Consider the following 17,150-nt stretch of genomic DNA (forward strand, 5'->3'; position numbering starts at 1 on the left):
ACAGGAGCCCAGACCTCTCTTAATCATTGCTTCTGCCTCTATTGCAGATAGAAACCTGGGCATTTAATATGCACATATGCTCACTATGTATATTTTATCATTAAATGAGCCCTTTTCGTACCATGTTAAAACTGTAAAAATGTGAATTGACAAGTCACTCATTCTTAGCCTGTAAACTGGGAATAATAGTGTCTCTGTGAAGTACTTTGGGATAGGATAGGATTATCTAGCTAACTAACTAAATAATAACACATAGAGCTAATGTCCTTCTAGAATTTAGAGCTTCTTTACTGTATGGGTTTACAGAACATCTGTCTTGAAGTATAGCCTTCTTGTTCTTAACAAATTGGCAGCTTCATAATTGTCAAAAAATGTCAATTACTGTCAACTAATTGTCAAGAAGTATCATGGAGGTATTTTCTGTAAGAAATAAACACACACACACACTCCCTGCTACTTCCAATTGTGTTAATGGCTGAATTTCAGATTTTCAAATTCTAGTCATCAGATTTACATATGGAGCCTAGATGGGAGGGTTAGCAGGGTTGTACCTTAGATACATCCTGAGCTGTAAAGTTGAAGATTGGGGTATCATTGCTTGGTCCCTGAAGCTTGCGAGCCAGATTTTCATCATAGGTTGCTCTCTGGTAGAGGGAAGTAATGGGATTAGGAAAATGTTATGATGATTTATATGGGCATAATTTTAATAAAATCTAGCACAGGCAACAGAAGGGAGTTTCAGAAGTGACATGTAGTGTGGGGTTTGATTAATCACCCAGTACTGCAGTGCACACACCATTTCAAATAATTAAGAGAGTACAGAGTATTTTACAAGCTGGAAGGGACAGTTTAGCTCCCAGTGATGTGAACTAAAAAGTCCCCACTGGTTAAAATGAGGAGCTGAATTGCAAATTCTGAGGTAAAAAAAAAAAAATTCAGTTCCTTCTTACTACATGGAGGTAGTGGGGACGACTGAGAGACCTTCCTTTCTCCCCCCACCCTCTTGTAAAGTTTGAAACAAACACCTTAAAAACAAGGATGGGGGAACCTGTGGCTATCCAGATGTTGTTGGATTATAAGTCTCTCATCCTTGAACAATGGCCATGGTGGCTGGGCCTGACAGGACCTGGAATTCAACAACATATGTGAGCTATAGGTTCCCTATCTTTGCTTTAAGTGTACTTTGGTAACGACTGAGGGCTTTGTATGGCTGAGGATGGCTGCAGCAGCCCTGTGGGCTAATTCTCCTTTGTACTTACAAGGAGATACCGTTTTCAAAATCAATAAAATGTTGCTTTTTGTTAAAATTTGTCCTTTCCTTTTGGCTATTTTGAATTAACTTAAAGGGGACTATGTGGTAGCATGGATTTAAACAGTAAGAAACATAAATAAAGCTTGGGACATTCTTGTTGTTTTGTTCATTCTCGTGTTCCTTAAAATATTATAATTAATTGGGAAAACTAACATTAATTCTTGGCATATACGACTGGAAGATAAATCAGAGTATACTCTGTACTCTGTCTGCATAAAAGCATTAAAGAAGACTATAGCGCTCTGCTCTGCAACATTTTCAGGAAACTGAACAAATAAACCCAGAATTTCTCCAATGAAGTTGTTCGCTCCTGATAGCAGTGGAACAAAAACAGTCAGATTGAGGCCTTCTTTCTGTTTCAAAACAGGCAGAATGCTAGGGCCCTGTAACAAAAAATGAGCAGACCCCGGTAGAAAAAATGATGGGAAGATGCACTGGAAATTGTGGGATAACAACACAGTGTCTCAACACAGTGTCATCTAACCTCTCTGCAAACAAATTTGGATAAATGCTCAATAAACAAGTCATCTGGTAGCAATCAGAGCCCCTTCTATTGCAGCAGCTATTGTGTGGCTGGCAAAGCACAAGGAAACTTCCCTGCGAATGCTATCCAATCCAAGCACAAAGGCACATCTAGGGGAGCTTGACCAGTTCGGTCACACCAAGCATGGAGATTCTGGGGTGCTGCAACTGTGACATCCAGCAGAAGGAGGGAGTTGGGGAGGGACACACACACCAGATTTTGGCATTGCACAGGGCGCCACAGAAATTTGAGATGCTAAGGTCTGCCACTGCAAGCAACCCAGCAGAGGACATCCTTCTCTCTGATGGGGCCTCAGCTTTCAGCTCTGCCTGACCTCAGCACAGAAACCAATGGCACACTAGGACTGAAGTCAGAAGATGGAGCTGCTGGAATGACTAGCAAACTGCGGCTCCATTATTTTCTGTGAGAACTCTCCCCTTTCAGGAAATCAAGGAGAGTTTGCTGAGTGGAGAGAAATACTTTTGTTGAGTTGCTACGGAGGATTTCTGTGCACATGCTCAGTAGGGAGGAGGCTCCTTAGCAATTATTTCTGTCAAATGTTTTGGTGGACACAGAAAGCAAGTGTGTATCCTGAACTCGACACTGAAGGGTTGAAAGTGTCACTACTGCCTGACTTTGTCACCGTGCCTTTCTTTGCTCTGCCCTTTTCATACCTCTTCTAGTTCTGGGAGACCAGAGGGGAGGGGAGAGCAGGAGGGTTTCCAAGCAAGAGGCATTATAGCAGCTCAAGCCAAAGGACTAAAGGTAGCCACAGAGCAGGGGCAGTCAGGGGTTTTAGGGGTGGGGCAGAAGAAAAGAGAGGGGTGAGGAAACAGGGTAGTGGGTATTTATTTATTTATTGTTAATGTTTCTAAACCAGCAAGGCAGTGTACAACTGATCAGAAACAGTAAACAGAATTAAAAATATATCTTTAAAACCTAAGCCACTGGAGCACAAAATGTGCAGGAGGAATGACTTGTTGAGATGTCACTGGGCAGATTCACGTAGGGGCAACGTTAACATATTACACCTGCTTCTTTCATGCAGCTTCCCCTACCTCAGCTCAGGAAGACAGGTGGGAATTGAGGCAGGACACACGACACGGTGTGAGCAGCACAAGCAGATGCTGGCAAAAAGAGCAGCAGAGCTTCTGGGAAAGGTCAGCCCAATAAATTAAGCTGATGATTCTGAAGGGCTTTAGAACTCTGCTCTCTGCCACTCTACATTCAGCTTTTATAAAAACTATTAATTAAACCCAGATCTATCACTGATATAGAAAACCTGATTTTTAAAACATCAAGTGCTTTAAACATACTTGTAATACAACAAACTAATGAACAAACTTTTTATTGCTCACACAAACTACACTGGTCCCTTGGTTTGGCACCAGAATGCGGTACAGTTGGGCATTTGCTGTGATGCCAAGATCTGCAAAGGGGCCCAGCACCCCAAAAGTGCAGCCATTCGCACTTCTTGTGGAGTGTCCAAAAAGGGTCAGATGTGGCATGTTAGTATGTTCCACTTCTCCCAGGTTAAGGGTAGGTGCCTTGTCTAAGGTACACTCCTCACCACCGCCACAAAAAAATATCCTAGAGCAAGTACATTTAGACCCCACCCCAAGTGGCAGTGGCGTAGCGTGGGTTGTCAGCACCCGGGGCAAGGCAAGTAATTTGCGCCCCCTAACCCGTGGATTTGCGCCCCCTAACCCTAACCCCCAGAAGTTGCGCCCGGTGCGGCCGGCCCCCCCTGCACCCCCCACGCTACACCACTGCCAAGTGGTCAATTGCTGAAAATATTGGGAAATGAAAGATGAAGAGATGGAAAGAATGAAAATGCTTTGGATGAAACAACAATGAAGTAAATGGCAATCACAATCTATTACCACGGTAATTAAAGATGGTTAAAAATTAACATTTCATATCACACAATCCAATGCACATCAATTCAGGAGTAAATATCAGTGTGTTCAATGGGGCTTACTCCCAGGTAAGTGTGCACAGGATTACAGCCTCAAAGTTCTTGGCTCACTGTTCAATCACATCATGTATAAATAAATAGCTCATGCTCTCATCAGCACAAAGTGACTGTTGTTTCTAAAGGAGTTATTATGCCGTTAACATAAAGGATTGGGTGGTATTTCACAGTAGCCTTCTAAGAAATTCATCTCACCGCTTCAGCAAGTACAGACTTTAGCACCTATGATTCATCTGCAAAGACCCATCATGTGCCTGTGACTTACTAGAAGTGGTTTGGCAGGTGATTCTGTCCCCAGAGCAGTCAACAAACCATATCACCTAAGTTATTGCCTGTGGGCAGTCTACCTCCAGGCTGATTTCCTTTTGTAAATATAAATATTTGGACAAGGGTGGGGACAGCTGATTTACATGCACTGCATGGCAGCTACAGCTAAGTTTGTATAGGGAGCTCCTCGCAAACCTGTTGAAGACGAAAAAGTGCCCCTGCATTGTCATTAGTACATTCCTATGTGCTACTTCACGTTTATATATACAGGAACAAGGTCAGAGTTTAACTGGACTCCAAGTCACCACACTTGGCCCTTGAATCTGTTTTCAGCAACAGAGCTCAAATCTGGGTCAAGTGAAACAACAGTTAAAAATAGAATATATTTTAATGTGTGCAACAGTACTTTCCCCTACACCATGGAGCAATCACATTCACTTATCCTGCAACTGCTCCCAATTCAAACAGGGCTATCATATTTTTCAAAGTTCCATCTTGGGTGAGAGGAAACCCCATCCAAAACTCTGATTTTTAGGAATCAAACAATGTTTACTTCTCCATCACCCTCTTTCCTCCTTTCTTTCCCTTTTCTTGTACTACTTATGTCTAGAGGCATCATAAAACATTTGCCGTGTGGTTACAAATACATTTAAATTCTTAGTCGCTTTGAGGCAAAACTCTTTTTTTTTTTTTTTGTAGAAAGTCAGAAATAACAACAACTGTATTTCTGATATCCATTAGTTCCATGGTTCCCTATTGGCTAAGTACTGCGGAGCCCCCAGTTTTTCAAAAGCCAAGCCATGGACTCCCTACTTTTGAAAATTTTGATATCTCTATGGTAGGTTTGTTGGTTCATTAGAACTAGCGGCAATCAGCAAGTCCAGTTTACAAGTCTCTTGCATCCTAGGAGATCAGTGTTCCGGTCACTTGCAAAGACGCTATGAGCACTCAAGAAAGCTCATCTCTGATCTGAGAAGTGAATCAAAGAACTATGTAAGCAGCAGAAGCTCTCACTACTGATCACTCAGTCTTCTCCCCTTCTGAGAAGTCACTAGACATTGTCCACACAATTTCAAGCCAAACTCCATTTCCTTAAGGATTAGAACCCTTAAAAAAAATATCAAACAGCACCTCCCTGACAGATCTCTCCTCCACCTCCGCCATCCCTCCAATAAGCTTAACGGGAAGCAATGAGCAGAAGCTGCAGTGCTAAGACTGGCGGTGAGAAGAGAAGTGCCTGGTGGAGCAGCTGCAACAGCCACTGCCAACTTCATTTCCCCAGAATGCCTCTGGACTAGCATAGCAATCCAGAAGAATTCTTCTCAAATTAAGATGGGGTGGATGCAGCCTCACCTGGTACTTCTCTTCACTGTGCTGGGATGAGCACTGCCACCCAGAAAATGGCTTTAAAAAAGGATGCCAGAAAGCAGCAGCAGCAGCAGCAGCAGCAGCAGCAGCAGCAGCAGCAGCAGCTGTAGCAGGTCTTGTAGCAGGTCCTGCTATTTGCCTCACCATACCAGACACTGATGCTGAACCTGAATATACACACAAGAGTTCTCATCAGCAGCCCTGCTGACAGTGATTAATGTTCTGATCCTAAACATTAGGCCAGTCTATGTGCCTATAATGCCAGTAAAATGTCACACTATCCCCGGGCATAATGCCATGCAGTGTGATATTTTGCTAGCCTAGTGTGTTGGGTGCGTGAAGCAAGGTGTGGGCTGAAGGTCCAAGGAGAGCACATGTTTAAACAGTAGGCAGTGCTCTTACCTGCGGGCCATGTGGAAATGCATCATCCCGTAAATGCAGTCTTTTCTCCAGGTCCTTGACAACAGCAGCTTTGTGATCTCTAATTGAATCTTCTGTTGGCAGTGGCAAAGGCCTAAGATTTTTCTTCACCGTTCCCTGGCTTCCACTACAAAACAAATCTTCTGTTAAAATGCTGCTTTAGCATTTCATTAACCCATGCTTCTTTTCTTTTTTCTACAAAAAACCACTGCCAACCAAAAGAAGCTGTTCAGATCCAGTTAGGGTCCATATGTGGATTGAGTACACCCAGCTCTGTAAAGTATGATGCAATGAGGGGGACTTCAATTCTCACCCTCTACACCAAACAGCTGATCAGTGCAGTTGCAATTTATTTCATGGGCTGAGTGGTATAGCCCTTGCTAGTGCACACACACTGTATGGAACCAAGGTCTTAGTCAATGATCCCAATCATTAATGAAGAAAGAGGACGGCAAGTTCTAAATAGACTACGGCTGTGATCCACTGGATAACTATTATGGATACTATTACAATATCCAGCTTTTCAAGTATAAATCTCCTGGAGATGCCACAAATTTCTGTTAAAAATAAATTAACCAAAGCTAAAAATGCAGTTAAAGTGAAGCAAAATGCAAATGAAATTCATTGCAATAATAAGGTCTGGAGGTTGCAAAGGTCGACATCAGCTTGGTGGGATCCCTGTCCTCAAAGAAGCAGCATGGCCAGTGCAATAGCTGAAGTTGATAAAAAACTGCTCTAGGGACCACAAAACCTGCTTCCCACCAGTGCTTCCCCCCCCCCTAAAAAATTGTTTAGGGGTACTCTCATTTTTCTACTCCTATTGAAATACTGCCCATCAATGAGGCCAAACTTAGATTCACAAAATGTTTAGGGGTATGCATCCCCCTGAGTCCACCCCCGAAAAAAGCACTGTTTGTAACCTTTATTAATTAATATCAATATTTAACTCCACCAGGGCACAAGGATTTCATACTAACACCTGCTCCAACTTGTCTGAATTAAGTTTTAGTCTGTTCAACCTCATTCATTTGATCATCGCTTCCAAACAATGGAAGACAGAAATGGCAGCACCTGGGTGTTTAGCTAATAAGGTACAAGGCATACTGGTGACACTAAACTCCAGACGATCTGTCCCAATAGGTTCATACAGTGCTGTATCAATAGTGCTCCCCCTGCCCCCCCGGGCAAAAGAATAGAAAGTGCTAAGTGGAATTCAGAACTCCCAAGTAAGCACATAGTGGTCTGACAGAATGAATAAGCATGCATGGTAAAAAGATCTTCCTCTTCCCTACCATACACTTTCTGATTTGGGATATTCTAAATACAGAACATTAAAAATAACCTTGCCTGTGATATTGTATACAGACTCCTGGAGAGCTTTCCTTCAAAGGACCACTTTTCCTCCTTTTTCAAGAGCTCATCAATGTATAGGTTCTAACAATGGAGGCCAATTTGTTAACTGTGCTCAAAACACCCTACCCCACAATTATTATTTGGCAGATGTTTCCTATGGACAAACCATCCCTGTCTGTTCTTTCACAATGACTCCCTCGTACCAACTTGAATGTGTAACATTTTCATCACTTACGGAGTTGGCGCACTTTTAGGTAGACCCATGGCATTTGTTGGGGGTGTAGAAGGAAGAGAAGGTAGAACAGAGCTGAGGAAGGCTACCGGGTTCTGAATTCGACCAGTTGGAGAGAGAGGAGTAGGAGGCACATTTTGGGGCTGGAACTGATTCATGCTAGATACAGAAAGCAACAGTGGTGGCAACACAGGTTCTTTGGGACTTGTAAGAGGCTGCTCAGTTTGGTTTGCCAACCCTCCTGGAGGCCTTGTCTGGGCTGGTGAGGATCCTAGGAAGTTCTCCTTGTTGGTTGTCCTCTGGGATCCTTGTGGTATGTTGCTGAATGAAGGCATGGGGGAGCTGGAAGGGGAGCTGACGGCTGGGGTGGTGTTCTGAGAGGGCAAGAACTGCTTAGGACGGGTGTAGGTGAATGTCTGTGTCGAGGGACCCTTGTTTTGCTTGTATGTAGTCGATGAAGGCTGCTGCTGTTGCTGGTTGGATGAAGTAGCAGAGTTCAGTGTGCCAGTATTGAATGGCAACTCTCTTGGAGGTGGGGGGGATGGTTGCTGTGTTTGCTGTTGCTCAAGCAAGACCTGGGTGTGTAGCTGTTTTAACTGGGTGGGATCCCTGCATACAAAAACAAATATGGATGAAATCTTTATTAGGGCCCATAAGAAAACCATTGTGACGTGTGAATCAGGCCATAATATACTATACATATTATACATAATATAATTTCTGCTTGAAATAAGAATATAAGTAACAATTAAAATGGAATTCCATTTCAGACACGGCTAAAGCTTTAAAAATGCCTTCTTACTTACAGTTTTGGTTTAGCCAACACAGGAGGTGGCTCTTTAGAAGGTGAAGTTAGCTCCTGGTTTTTAAATATCTGCCCATTGATCTTATCCGGGAAGCAGTTTGGTCTGGTTTGATTTGTAGGTGCTCCTCCACCCTCTGATGAAGCTTCGCTTCCTTGATCATCTTCCGGAAGCTTAAAGTGCACATGAAGGCCTATCTTGGAACTTGACCGAGGTTCATTGTGGTTTACAAGAACTCCTTCCAGTTTAGGCTTTGGAGGCTGATCCACCCGCAGAAGTGAAGGGGCAGGTGCAGAAGGCTGCTGCTCAGCAGCAACTAAACTGATAGAACTTATAGTATGGAGAGCAGCATTATTATTCTGGTCCTCAGGTCCTGGAATAGCAAGCATTACAGTTATGGCCTTGGTAACTCATCACACAAATCAGTGACAACAGGGGTGCACAGAAGGGGCAAAATGCATTTTGAGTGGTGTGCAAGCTTTGTCACTCATATCAGATTACTGAAAGCAAGACAAAATATTTTAGGATTTTTGTTTGGGGATGTGTGCTTTGGAGGTGCCTGTGACCCAAATACTGTATGCTGAACTTGATTACAGTGATAGCATACACATAGTAATCAGAGAGACCTAAAATACTCTAAACTTGATTTTCTTGCAATTGGTATAAAGAAGGCTTGTTTAAGTTGGTGTGACAGATAAGGAGCAGTTAAAATGGTCTGCTCTTCCTGTAGTGTAACTGCACAATCCTGATAAAAAATACTCAAGAAAGCAGTGAAAACAGAGTGATAGAAGTCAAATTTGTGAATCCTGACTAGTAGGAACATGGATGAAAGGAACTTTAAATGTATGCCTGGTAAAATAAAAGACATTAGAACCCCACTGACATGTGGATCTGTGGATCAAGACTAATATTTTAATATGCCTTTTAAATTTTGTCACATTTTACTTATTTGTTTCAGTTTAGCCACCCCTTCACAAGCACACAATACTAATCAATAATTTTGAAACACTTGAACAAAAAAATAAGCCCCCCCCCCATTATTATGATACAAACTTTTAATGAAATTGGTGTCTTTAGGCACGTTCAACTGAGATATGTCACCAGACTGGACTGAAATATTTTCACACTGGAGGAAATGTATTTGATAAAGGCTACTTCCTTGCCGAACCCAAACACTTTTCTATATTCTCTGAAGTTCAGGCCACATATCAATATGTCTGTGATTATTGCAAAGGGATTATTACAGTCTTCTCTTACCCTTTACAGTTAAGCGAGCTGTGCTGGAGACTGTCCCATATTTATTGCTTGCAGTGCACGTAAAACTCCCAGAATCTTCTGAAAACACCTCCGCAATGACCAACGTGCAAATCTCCTCTGAAAACCATCACAATGGAATTGGCAAATTTTACCACAGAGCAGGTGCGAATTCACAAATAAAATAATCATGCTATAGGGTAGGGTACCAGATAAATGGGGGCCCTCCAAGTGTGCCCTGTTTGGGACTACTTTAATAATTACACTCAGCTGGCAATGGTGTTGCTGCTTCTTTGTTGCATGACCAGAAAGTAGTAGACACGTGCTAACTGTGACATTTTTCAAAATACTGGTAGCCATCACAATATGTGGAGGAAAGTGGCCATTCAATCCAGAATTGACACTATCAAATATCAAGCAAGGGGCTAATTTTGAGCACCATCAAAGCCAGTAAAGTGAACAACAGGCAGATCTGGCCCATGAGATACAATCCACCAGGATGTTCGCTTCCATAACTTGTGTTGAAATTTCCATGCATTGTTGTAATGAGGCTCAGGGATTATGGCTCTTGAAGGGGAAGGGCCACAGCTCAGTGGCAGGGCTTTAAATGCAGAAAGTTCTAGGTTCAATCCCTGGCATCTTCAGGTAGCGTTAAGAAAGATTTCTGCTTGAAATCCTGGAAAGCAGCTGCCAGTCAATGCAGAGCTAGGTGGAACAATACCCCAGTTCAGCATAAAGCAGCTTCCTATGTCCCTATATTAGTTTGGGGGAGGCAGGGGACTGGGAAAAGATTGCTGGTTAAATTTTCAGCTGGCAGGGGAATGTCTTAGGCTGCTGGTTTTGATGCTGTCCCAGAAAAACAGATTTCAGGTATAGGAGTCATGGAAGATGGAAACTGTTTTCATATATATGCCTCTATATATACAGTATAAATGCAAGCATGTTCTGAGGCTGCTTCATAGGAAACCAAGCCCTATGAGTAACAATTGAAATAGTATGTTTAGAAGGGGAAGTTAAGACTTGGTAGTGGTTTTCAAATATTTGAAGGGCTGTCACACAGAAGATGGAGCAGACCTCTTCTCTGTTGCCCCAGATGGTTGAAGTAGAATGAGTATGTGGATACTGTAAGGAAACCTTACAGACAGCCTTCGGAGGTGGTGGGTTTTCCTTAAGCAGAGGCTGGGTGGCATGTTGTCAGGGCTGCTACAGCTGCAAGATTCCTGAACTGAGCAAGGGGTTGAACAAGATGACGTCCAGGACTGCTTCAAACTAAAAATGTCTATGATTCCAAGAAGACTAGCACCTATTTTTCACCTATCTTTCTGTATGTTAGTTGCTGGTCTATACCTTTCATTGGAGTGTATACTCCAAATGTCTATTGGCTGACAGAATAGCATTTTCTTTACCCTTCAGTACTACCTTTAAGCATCATATAAGTCTAAAGTTCTGAAAAGTGCCGAATCACGCCCCCCCCCCCCCGGCTAATTGTTTTTGTGTTGTTTTTACGATGTCACTATCCAAAGCCCATGTAGTTAGAATCAGTACACAGTTAAACCTTCTTGGCTCTCACAGGATTTAAACCTGTTCAGTTGCTCTGGGATAGCAGCCTTTGGGAGAGAGGAAAACATGTGCTTCTGAGGTGAACACTCTCAACATCTTTTGGCAGGTGGCATCCCATCTGCCAGTCCCTGCAGGAAGGGCACGTCTGTGCCACTTTTATGAAGTGCTTTCTCACATCATGTACAAACAAGTGAGTCTTCTTTCACCATCAAAAGCATTTCAGAGAGCACAAGGAGTGCCATGTCAATGGGATCTAGAGGAATGGCACTGCATGGGGTCTCCATGCCCTTTAATTCAGCATTGCCTGCAGAAAATCTGCGCTGGTTTGGAATGCATTGAAAAAAAATCTAGTAACAGTCAGGATTCACCTCTCAAGAGGTAGAATGCACGACGTGGCATTCTCCGGTTTCAGAGGTGGAATGCCTGAAGTGGTACTCTCAGATTTCATGAGTGGGGCGGGGATGTGGGGAGCTGAGGGTTAAGAGAGAATAACTGGCATGGCCTGAGGTGTGACACAATACTCTCCAACTGGCAAGCAGGATAAAAATAGGACATCCCTACATCATCTGGTGCACATTTCGCACCGAAGAAAAGAAAGGATTTAATACTGACTCCTTCATTCACATCTAGCCTGGGAAAAGAACAGTTCTCTGCTCTGAAATAAGAGCAATCACAGGAGAGAACAGGATCCTTATCTCCCCACCAATGAAAGTAGTTAGTGTCCGCTTTAGCAGCCTTTTCAGGGCTGCAATCCTGTACCCAATGGTCTGGGAATTAGTCCCACTGAACTCAACGGGGCTTGCTTCTGAGTAGAAATGTACAGGACTGCACAATCCTATACATCTCTACTCAGAAGTAAACCTTGTTGAGTTCAATATGGCTTACATTAACTAGATATATGATTGCTGCTGGGTTTTGCAGAAGGTTGGGGAACTTTGGACCCAGCATGGGTCCCAGTTTGGCCTGCTGTCAGCCGCCTCCACAAGTCACAACTACTTGCCCCATACCTGATATCAGATGTGAAGTCAGGTGTGGGGCGGGTAGAGATGCGGCTGGCTGTGTGACTGAGCTCTCTTGTAGGGAACCTGACTGCGCAGTGAATCCCTTTCAAGTCTGCTTATCAGCAGCACTTCAGCACACCGTGTGGGGCTCTTTGCAAGCCCTGCATGGTGCTTTCAAGTCAGCTGACATCATTGTAACATCAGGTGATCAACAGGTGGGTGCCTCGGCCCATCTGTGATATTTGGCCTATAAGGGGTAGGGGAGATAAGGGCATGGCCTACTGGTTAGATGAGTCTGATGGTAAACTTCACAGCAGATAACATCTCTGTTACTCTCAACAGAAAACGATATAAAAGGCAGCAGACCCACCACCATGCCAGCAATCCAACACTTGGTAGAGCAGAGTGCTTGATAATGTAGCACAATGCTGCAGAAAACGTGTCTGTTTCTCTTACACAGGGACTGCAGAGCTGAAGGCAGCACATTCTGGCCTCTGCAATCAGCCATGGACTGAAGCCAGTTGGAGACTGCTCTTGTCTCCTAGGAAAAACATAGTGACCAACTTGGCCACATCCATTAGCCAGAGAAGGAGCAGCTGCAAGGACTTTCTTCCCCCATCTCTGGCAGAATTAACATTTAACCCCCAACTGCTGGTTGCCCTGGGACTGCAGGCATGAGGGGAAAGAACAGGCTGGCCCCATCCATTGGCCAAAGCTCAGATGCCAGCTGCTATTCAAGGAAGAACACCAGCAAAGGAACATCAGCCTTGCCCCAACTGGATATAAATGCCCACATAGCTCACCTCTTCGTTCTGGCCTTAACTAGCTGATGATTCCTTTCCCTTCCCTTCTGTGTGTCTGTACACTTGGCAGCAGTGCTTGATAGTCTCTCGCCACCCACCCTTGATGTGAGCTGCTTTGGAAGACAGTAATTGTCTGACAAGCAGGATACAAATACAACACGTGACTAAATAAATAAATAAATAAATACCAGCTACTGATTTACTTATAAAAGTATTTATATACCACCCTCTCATAAAAATTGAGGGCGGTGTACAAGAATATAAAAACATACATTAGCCATGACTGTCTCTGTGCACTTTCTGGAAGAGGAATTGGAATGCTAGACTGCAGTCATTTATTTATTTTTACTTTTTGCTTCAGTCTGTGTATGCCACAGTGGCATTTGGTAAGGCTCAAATAATGGAACATTTATGCATATAAGTTAAAGAAGTGTACTTACCTGGCTCAGCCATAGAGCGAGGTTCTAAAGGAAAGTAAGAGAAACATTACTCCATTCAATATTTATTTCAGTGTTTTCTCTAAGGACCCACCAGGTAATTGATGGGGGGTCTTAACTATTTTTTTATTTTTTTATTAGAGTAGACCGATCAAAATGAATGGGCCTAACTTATTCAAGTTCTTTAATGTCATCACCACCACCACCACCACCACTTCATCTCTGTGTGTGCCGCCTTTCCACAAAAAATTATGCTCAAAGTTGCTTACAATGAGAATACATCACAAAAATCAACCACCGCACTGACAAACCTTGCAGGGGTTGTTGTAAGGATTGCTGAGAAAACACATGGTAAGCACCCTGAAACCTTGAAATGCACTACAGAAACAGCAATGACTATTTTACAAATTGTGGTAGAGGAACGTAAGCTCTGGAAATACCATGGCTCACTGCTTTTTATTATTCAGGTACATTTACATCTAGCATACAAGAAAATATTACAACTCTCCATGGGCATAGCTAGGATTTTTGTTTTGGGGGGCAAGCCTTTTGTTAGGGGGTGCAGAACCTCAGTTAGCTATGTATTTTTATTGATTTTTATCAATCAGCTGCCCTTCCCTGCCTCCCCTTGGCTACGTCCATGCATCCCTCAGTACTGCCAACCCTTTCCAGATAAACGTCTGCAATGAAAGGAAAGCCTACTTTTCTGTAATATCCTGAAGTCCGGGGAGTCTTCTATCAATGTCCCTTCTCTGTACCACTCAACCTTTGGAGAAGGGGCTCCTTTCACTCTGCATTCAAACACAACCAGCTGGCCCTCAGAGGCAGATATTTCCTGTAGCATCTAAAGCAGAGACAGGCCATAACATGGTTTTAAATTAATTAATTAAACTGAATAATTATGTGCCAATAGTGTTACAGTAAGAAGAGCTATACCTTTGAATGTATATGTGTGCTTGAAATTTTCTTAACTCTGCGGTGCAGAGACATGTAATGTTTTCAAATAGCCATGCACATAAAAATGTGTTGATCTGTTCTACAAAAGTGACTCTAGATACCACGCTTGACAATGCTGGGTTGGATCCAGATCGGTGATTGCAATTGCAGAAAAAACCAAGATCTATCAAAGGCTTTCCAATGGAAGTTGATCTGTGCCAATTCTTCCTTCACTTTGCACTGTCCTCACCCGCCAGAGGTTCCTCAACAACCCCCCCCCCCAGCAGCTTATTCAGGAAGTTCAGGGGATTGCAGAGGGAAGGAAGAATTGATAAACATTGCCTCCTTGCCCCCTTCCTCAAGTGTGAGCAGAGCTCTGCTGAATGCAACTTGAGGTCCAACCCCAAAACCCTGATCTTCAGAGAGATATTTTATGGTAGAGGAAACAGCCTGGGAACGGTTAGGTACCCTCTTTTTTAAAAAAAATATTGTTTCATTTTAGGTTAAAGTCCCTCTTGATAGCATCTATTTGTTTCTCATTGTGGAAAAGCAATAAGTAAGTTACCTTAGTAAACACTGGAGCAGCTATTATGGGCCTTCCGTCAAGTCCTTGTAAATAGTTGGTGGGGCTTTGACTCTGGAGGTTAAAAAGCAAACAGGAAGATAAAAATACAAGAGCTGTTATCAAGCAGCAGATTAGGGAAGCCCCCAGTCCTGACACTTATGTAATTCCCACCCCCTCCAGTGCAAGATTAAGAGGGAAGTCCACGTGAAAAACATGACACAGGAAAACAATTTGATGCAAACTTTGCAGAGAAGGATCAGTGCATTTTCCTAAGGGTGTTACATAAAAACTGTCCCACATTACCCTCAGCTTTTCATCTGGAGCCTCTGGAGAAGCCACAAACTGTTCATTTTCCACAACATTTCCCCCTCTTTTTTAGAAGCCTGACTGCTTATCCCACTCTTTCACTGAATAATTCCTGAAGTCCATCTAACAATTGTCTACAATGACTGGCAACAGCTCGCCTAGATGTCTGGCAAGAACCTTTTCCAGAACTAGAACTTGGGACATCCCACATGAGAAGAATGTGCTCCACCACTGAGCTATGGCTTTTTCAAAATCATCTAGAAGCAGAATTAAAACAGGGTTTCCCCAAAAGTACACAATATATCTCTCGACAGACAAAAGATTGCCCACTCGTCTCTTAGGGAAACATGCAAGCGATCTCCAGCTTATACAGTTTCTCTTCCTTGAATGATATAAATATTTATCTCTCTTACATGGTAGGCAGGTATCGACACAGGATGTACCATAGAAGGTTGTGGTTTCGGTGTTTCTTGATGGGTGGTATTAACAGGAGGAGGAGCAGGAGGAGGAGGCACATTTGAAGAGATCTTGGTGCGGTTTTGGTATCTGGGAAAATATCCAAGAAGGTATATATATTTACAAAGAAAGCAAGTTTCACTGATAGGTCATTTTGTTTGCTTTAAAAACCTTTATTTGACTAAAGAAGCTCCCAACAGCAGATTCCCCCTTTTCTCTTGCACAAAAAGAGAATGCCTTTTGCAAGATGATGTCCACTTCAACGCACGCACCTTATCTCACTTAAAAAATAAAGGATTGTTGTGGGTGTGCCTTCCTATGTTCCTAGATGTGTGTATTAATTAGAATTACAGTTTACCTTCCACCCCTGCACCATCTTTCCAAATGAGATTGCCCCCACACCCCGCATGTGCTCTTCCCCCCTAATTAGGGAAAACATATGGTACATGTATGGTTTCCCTTCTAATGGAACAAACAGTGACCTAGGAGAGATTATCTAGATTGGGAAAATGGCACAGGAGGAAAGAGAACCTCCATTCACAGTACTATGGTCACGATCCAATTCTCTGCCACTCCCGCAGCTGCTTTCAAAATAAATATAAATTGGTGGGAAATTCAATAATGGATCTTCAATGTCTAATCTATTTTAGCTCTCATACACATGGACTTACTGATCCATTTCTTCTTTGCTGGTGCTTGTGTCACTTTCAGATTCAGAAGAGGAGGCTCCTGTGGGAAACCAAAAGTCAGTCTACATGGTACCACATTTAATAATGCCTTTTAACTTCCTCACTGAGGTTTTTGTTTATGTGATAAATGTACAATTATTACTAACTTCTTGTAGAGATGGATCCTGGCATCTTTCCCTGGGACACTGTGCTGTACCCATTGTGCAAATTTCAATATGATATATTCCTAAAAAATAGTATTTCTCTTCCAGCTAAGGCTGTAATTGCTATTGCAAGTGTCACGGGGAAGGGCAGGACAGCACAAGGTTTGGTTTTGTATGCAAAAGTTCCTGTGCAGGACTGGGAAAGATTCCCTGTCTGAAACCCTGGAAATCCGGTGCCACTCAATACTGAGCTATAAAATTCTCACTTGGTATAAGGCAGCATCTTATATCCTTAAGATAGTTTTGTCAGGGTGACAGACACCCATTTGGTATGAAGGTGCACTAACTTCCCAATACCATTTTGTGACTTTGTGGGCTGGAAAACACTTACTTTTAAACTGTTGGTTGGCTGAGGTGAGCATTTTTCTGCATTGCTTTCCACTCAGCTTCAATCAATGACTAGGTACTTTCCCCCTCCATGGCAGGAGCAGACAGGAACCTAGCACCATTCATAAAATGTGTTTTGGTTTGGGCACTGCCAATATTTTTGTGTAATAAATCATCATTACCGCTTTATTTGTATGCCACTTTTACCCTACACAAAAATGATTCTTCAAGTGGGTTTTAACAAGGGGAACACAAAGGGAACAAAGCACATAACTAACAACAGGAAGAATAATTTCATAACAACAGCAATAATAAAACAGCAACATATGGGCTAATTTAACAGCAAAAAAATGTGCTTGC

The 17,150-nt window shown here is 42.8% G+C and overlaps 1 protein-coding gene across 6 annotated transcripts in view; it reads right to left on the reverse strand.

Annotated features, from left to right (window-relative positions):
• MYPN (myopalladin) overlaps nucleotides 1-17,150 on the reverse strand; it is a 68,535-nt gene that overhangs the window by 13,807 nt on the left and 37,578 nt on the right. For 5 of the 6 annotated variants that reach the window (XM_081004854.1, XM_081004855.1, XM_081004858.1 and 2 more), the window contains 10 exons: nucleotides 16,243-16,300; nucleotides 15,529-15,661; nucleotides 14,810-14,881; nucleotides 14,011-14,152; nucleotides 13,312-13,335; nucleotides 9,511-9,627; nucleotides 8,257-8,626; nucleotides 7,454-8,059; nucleotides 5,848-5,992; nucleotides 552-644 (listed from right to left, as the gene is read on the reverse strand). In XM_081004854.1, coding sequence (XP_080860980.1) covers nucleotides 552-644; nucleotides 5,848-5,992; nucleotides 7,454-8,059; nucleotides 8,257-8,626; nucleotides 9,511-9,627; nucleotides 13,312-13,335; nucleotides 14,011-14,152; nucleotides 14,810-14,881; nucleotides 15,529-15,661; nucleotides 16,243-16,300 — 1,760 coding nt within the window. The remainder of the gene's footprint in view (nucleotides 1-551; nucleotides 645-5,847; nucleotides 5,993-7,453; nucleotides 8,060-8,256; nucleotides 8,627-9,510; nucleotides 9,628-13,311; nucleotides 13,336-14,010; nucleotides 14,153-14,809; nucleotides 14,882-15,528; nucleotides 15,662-16,242; nucleotides 16,301-17,150) is intronic. The other variant, XM_081004857.1, reaches the window with a different exon arrangement.

Source organism: Podarcis pityusensis (genome assembly GCF_964106645.2).
Source record: "Podarcis pityusensis genome assembly, chromosome: 5".
NCBI classification, from domain to species: Eukaryota; Metazoa; Chordata; class Lepidosauria; order Squamata; family Lacertidae; genus Podarcis; species Podarcis pityusensis.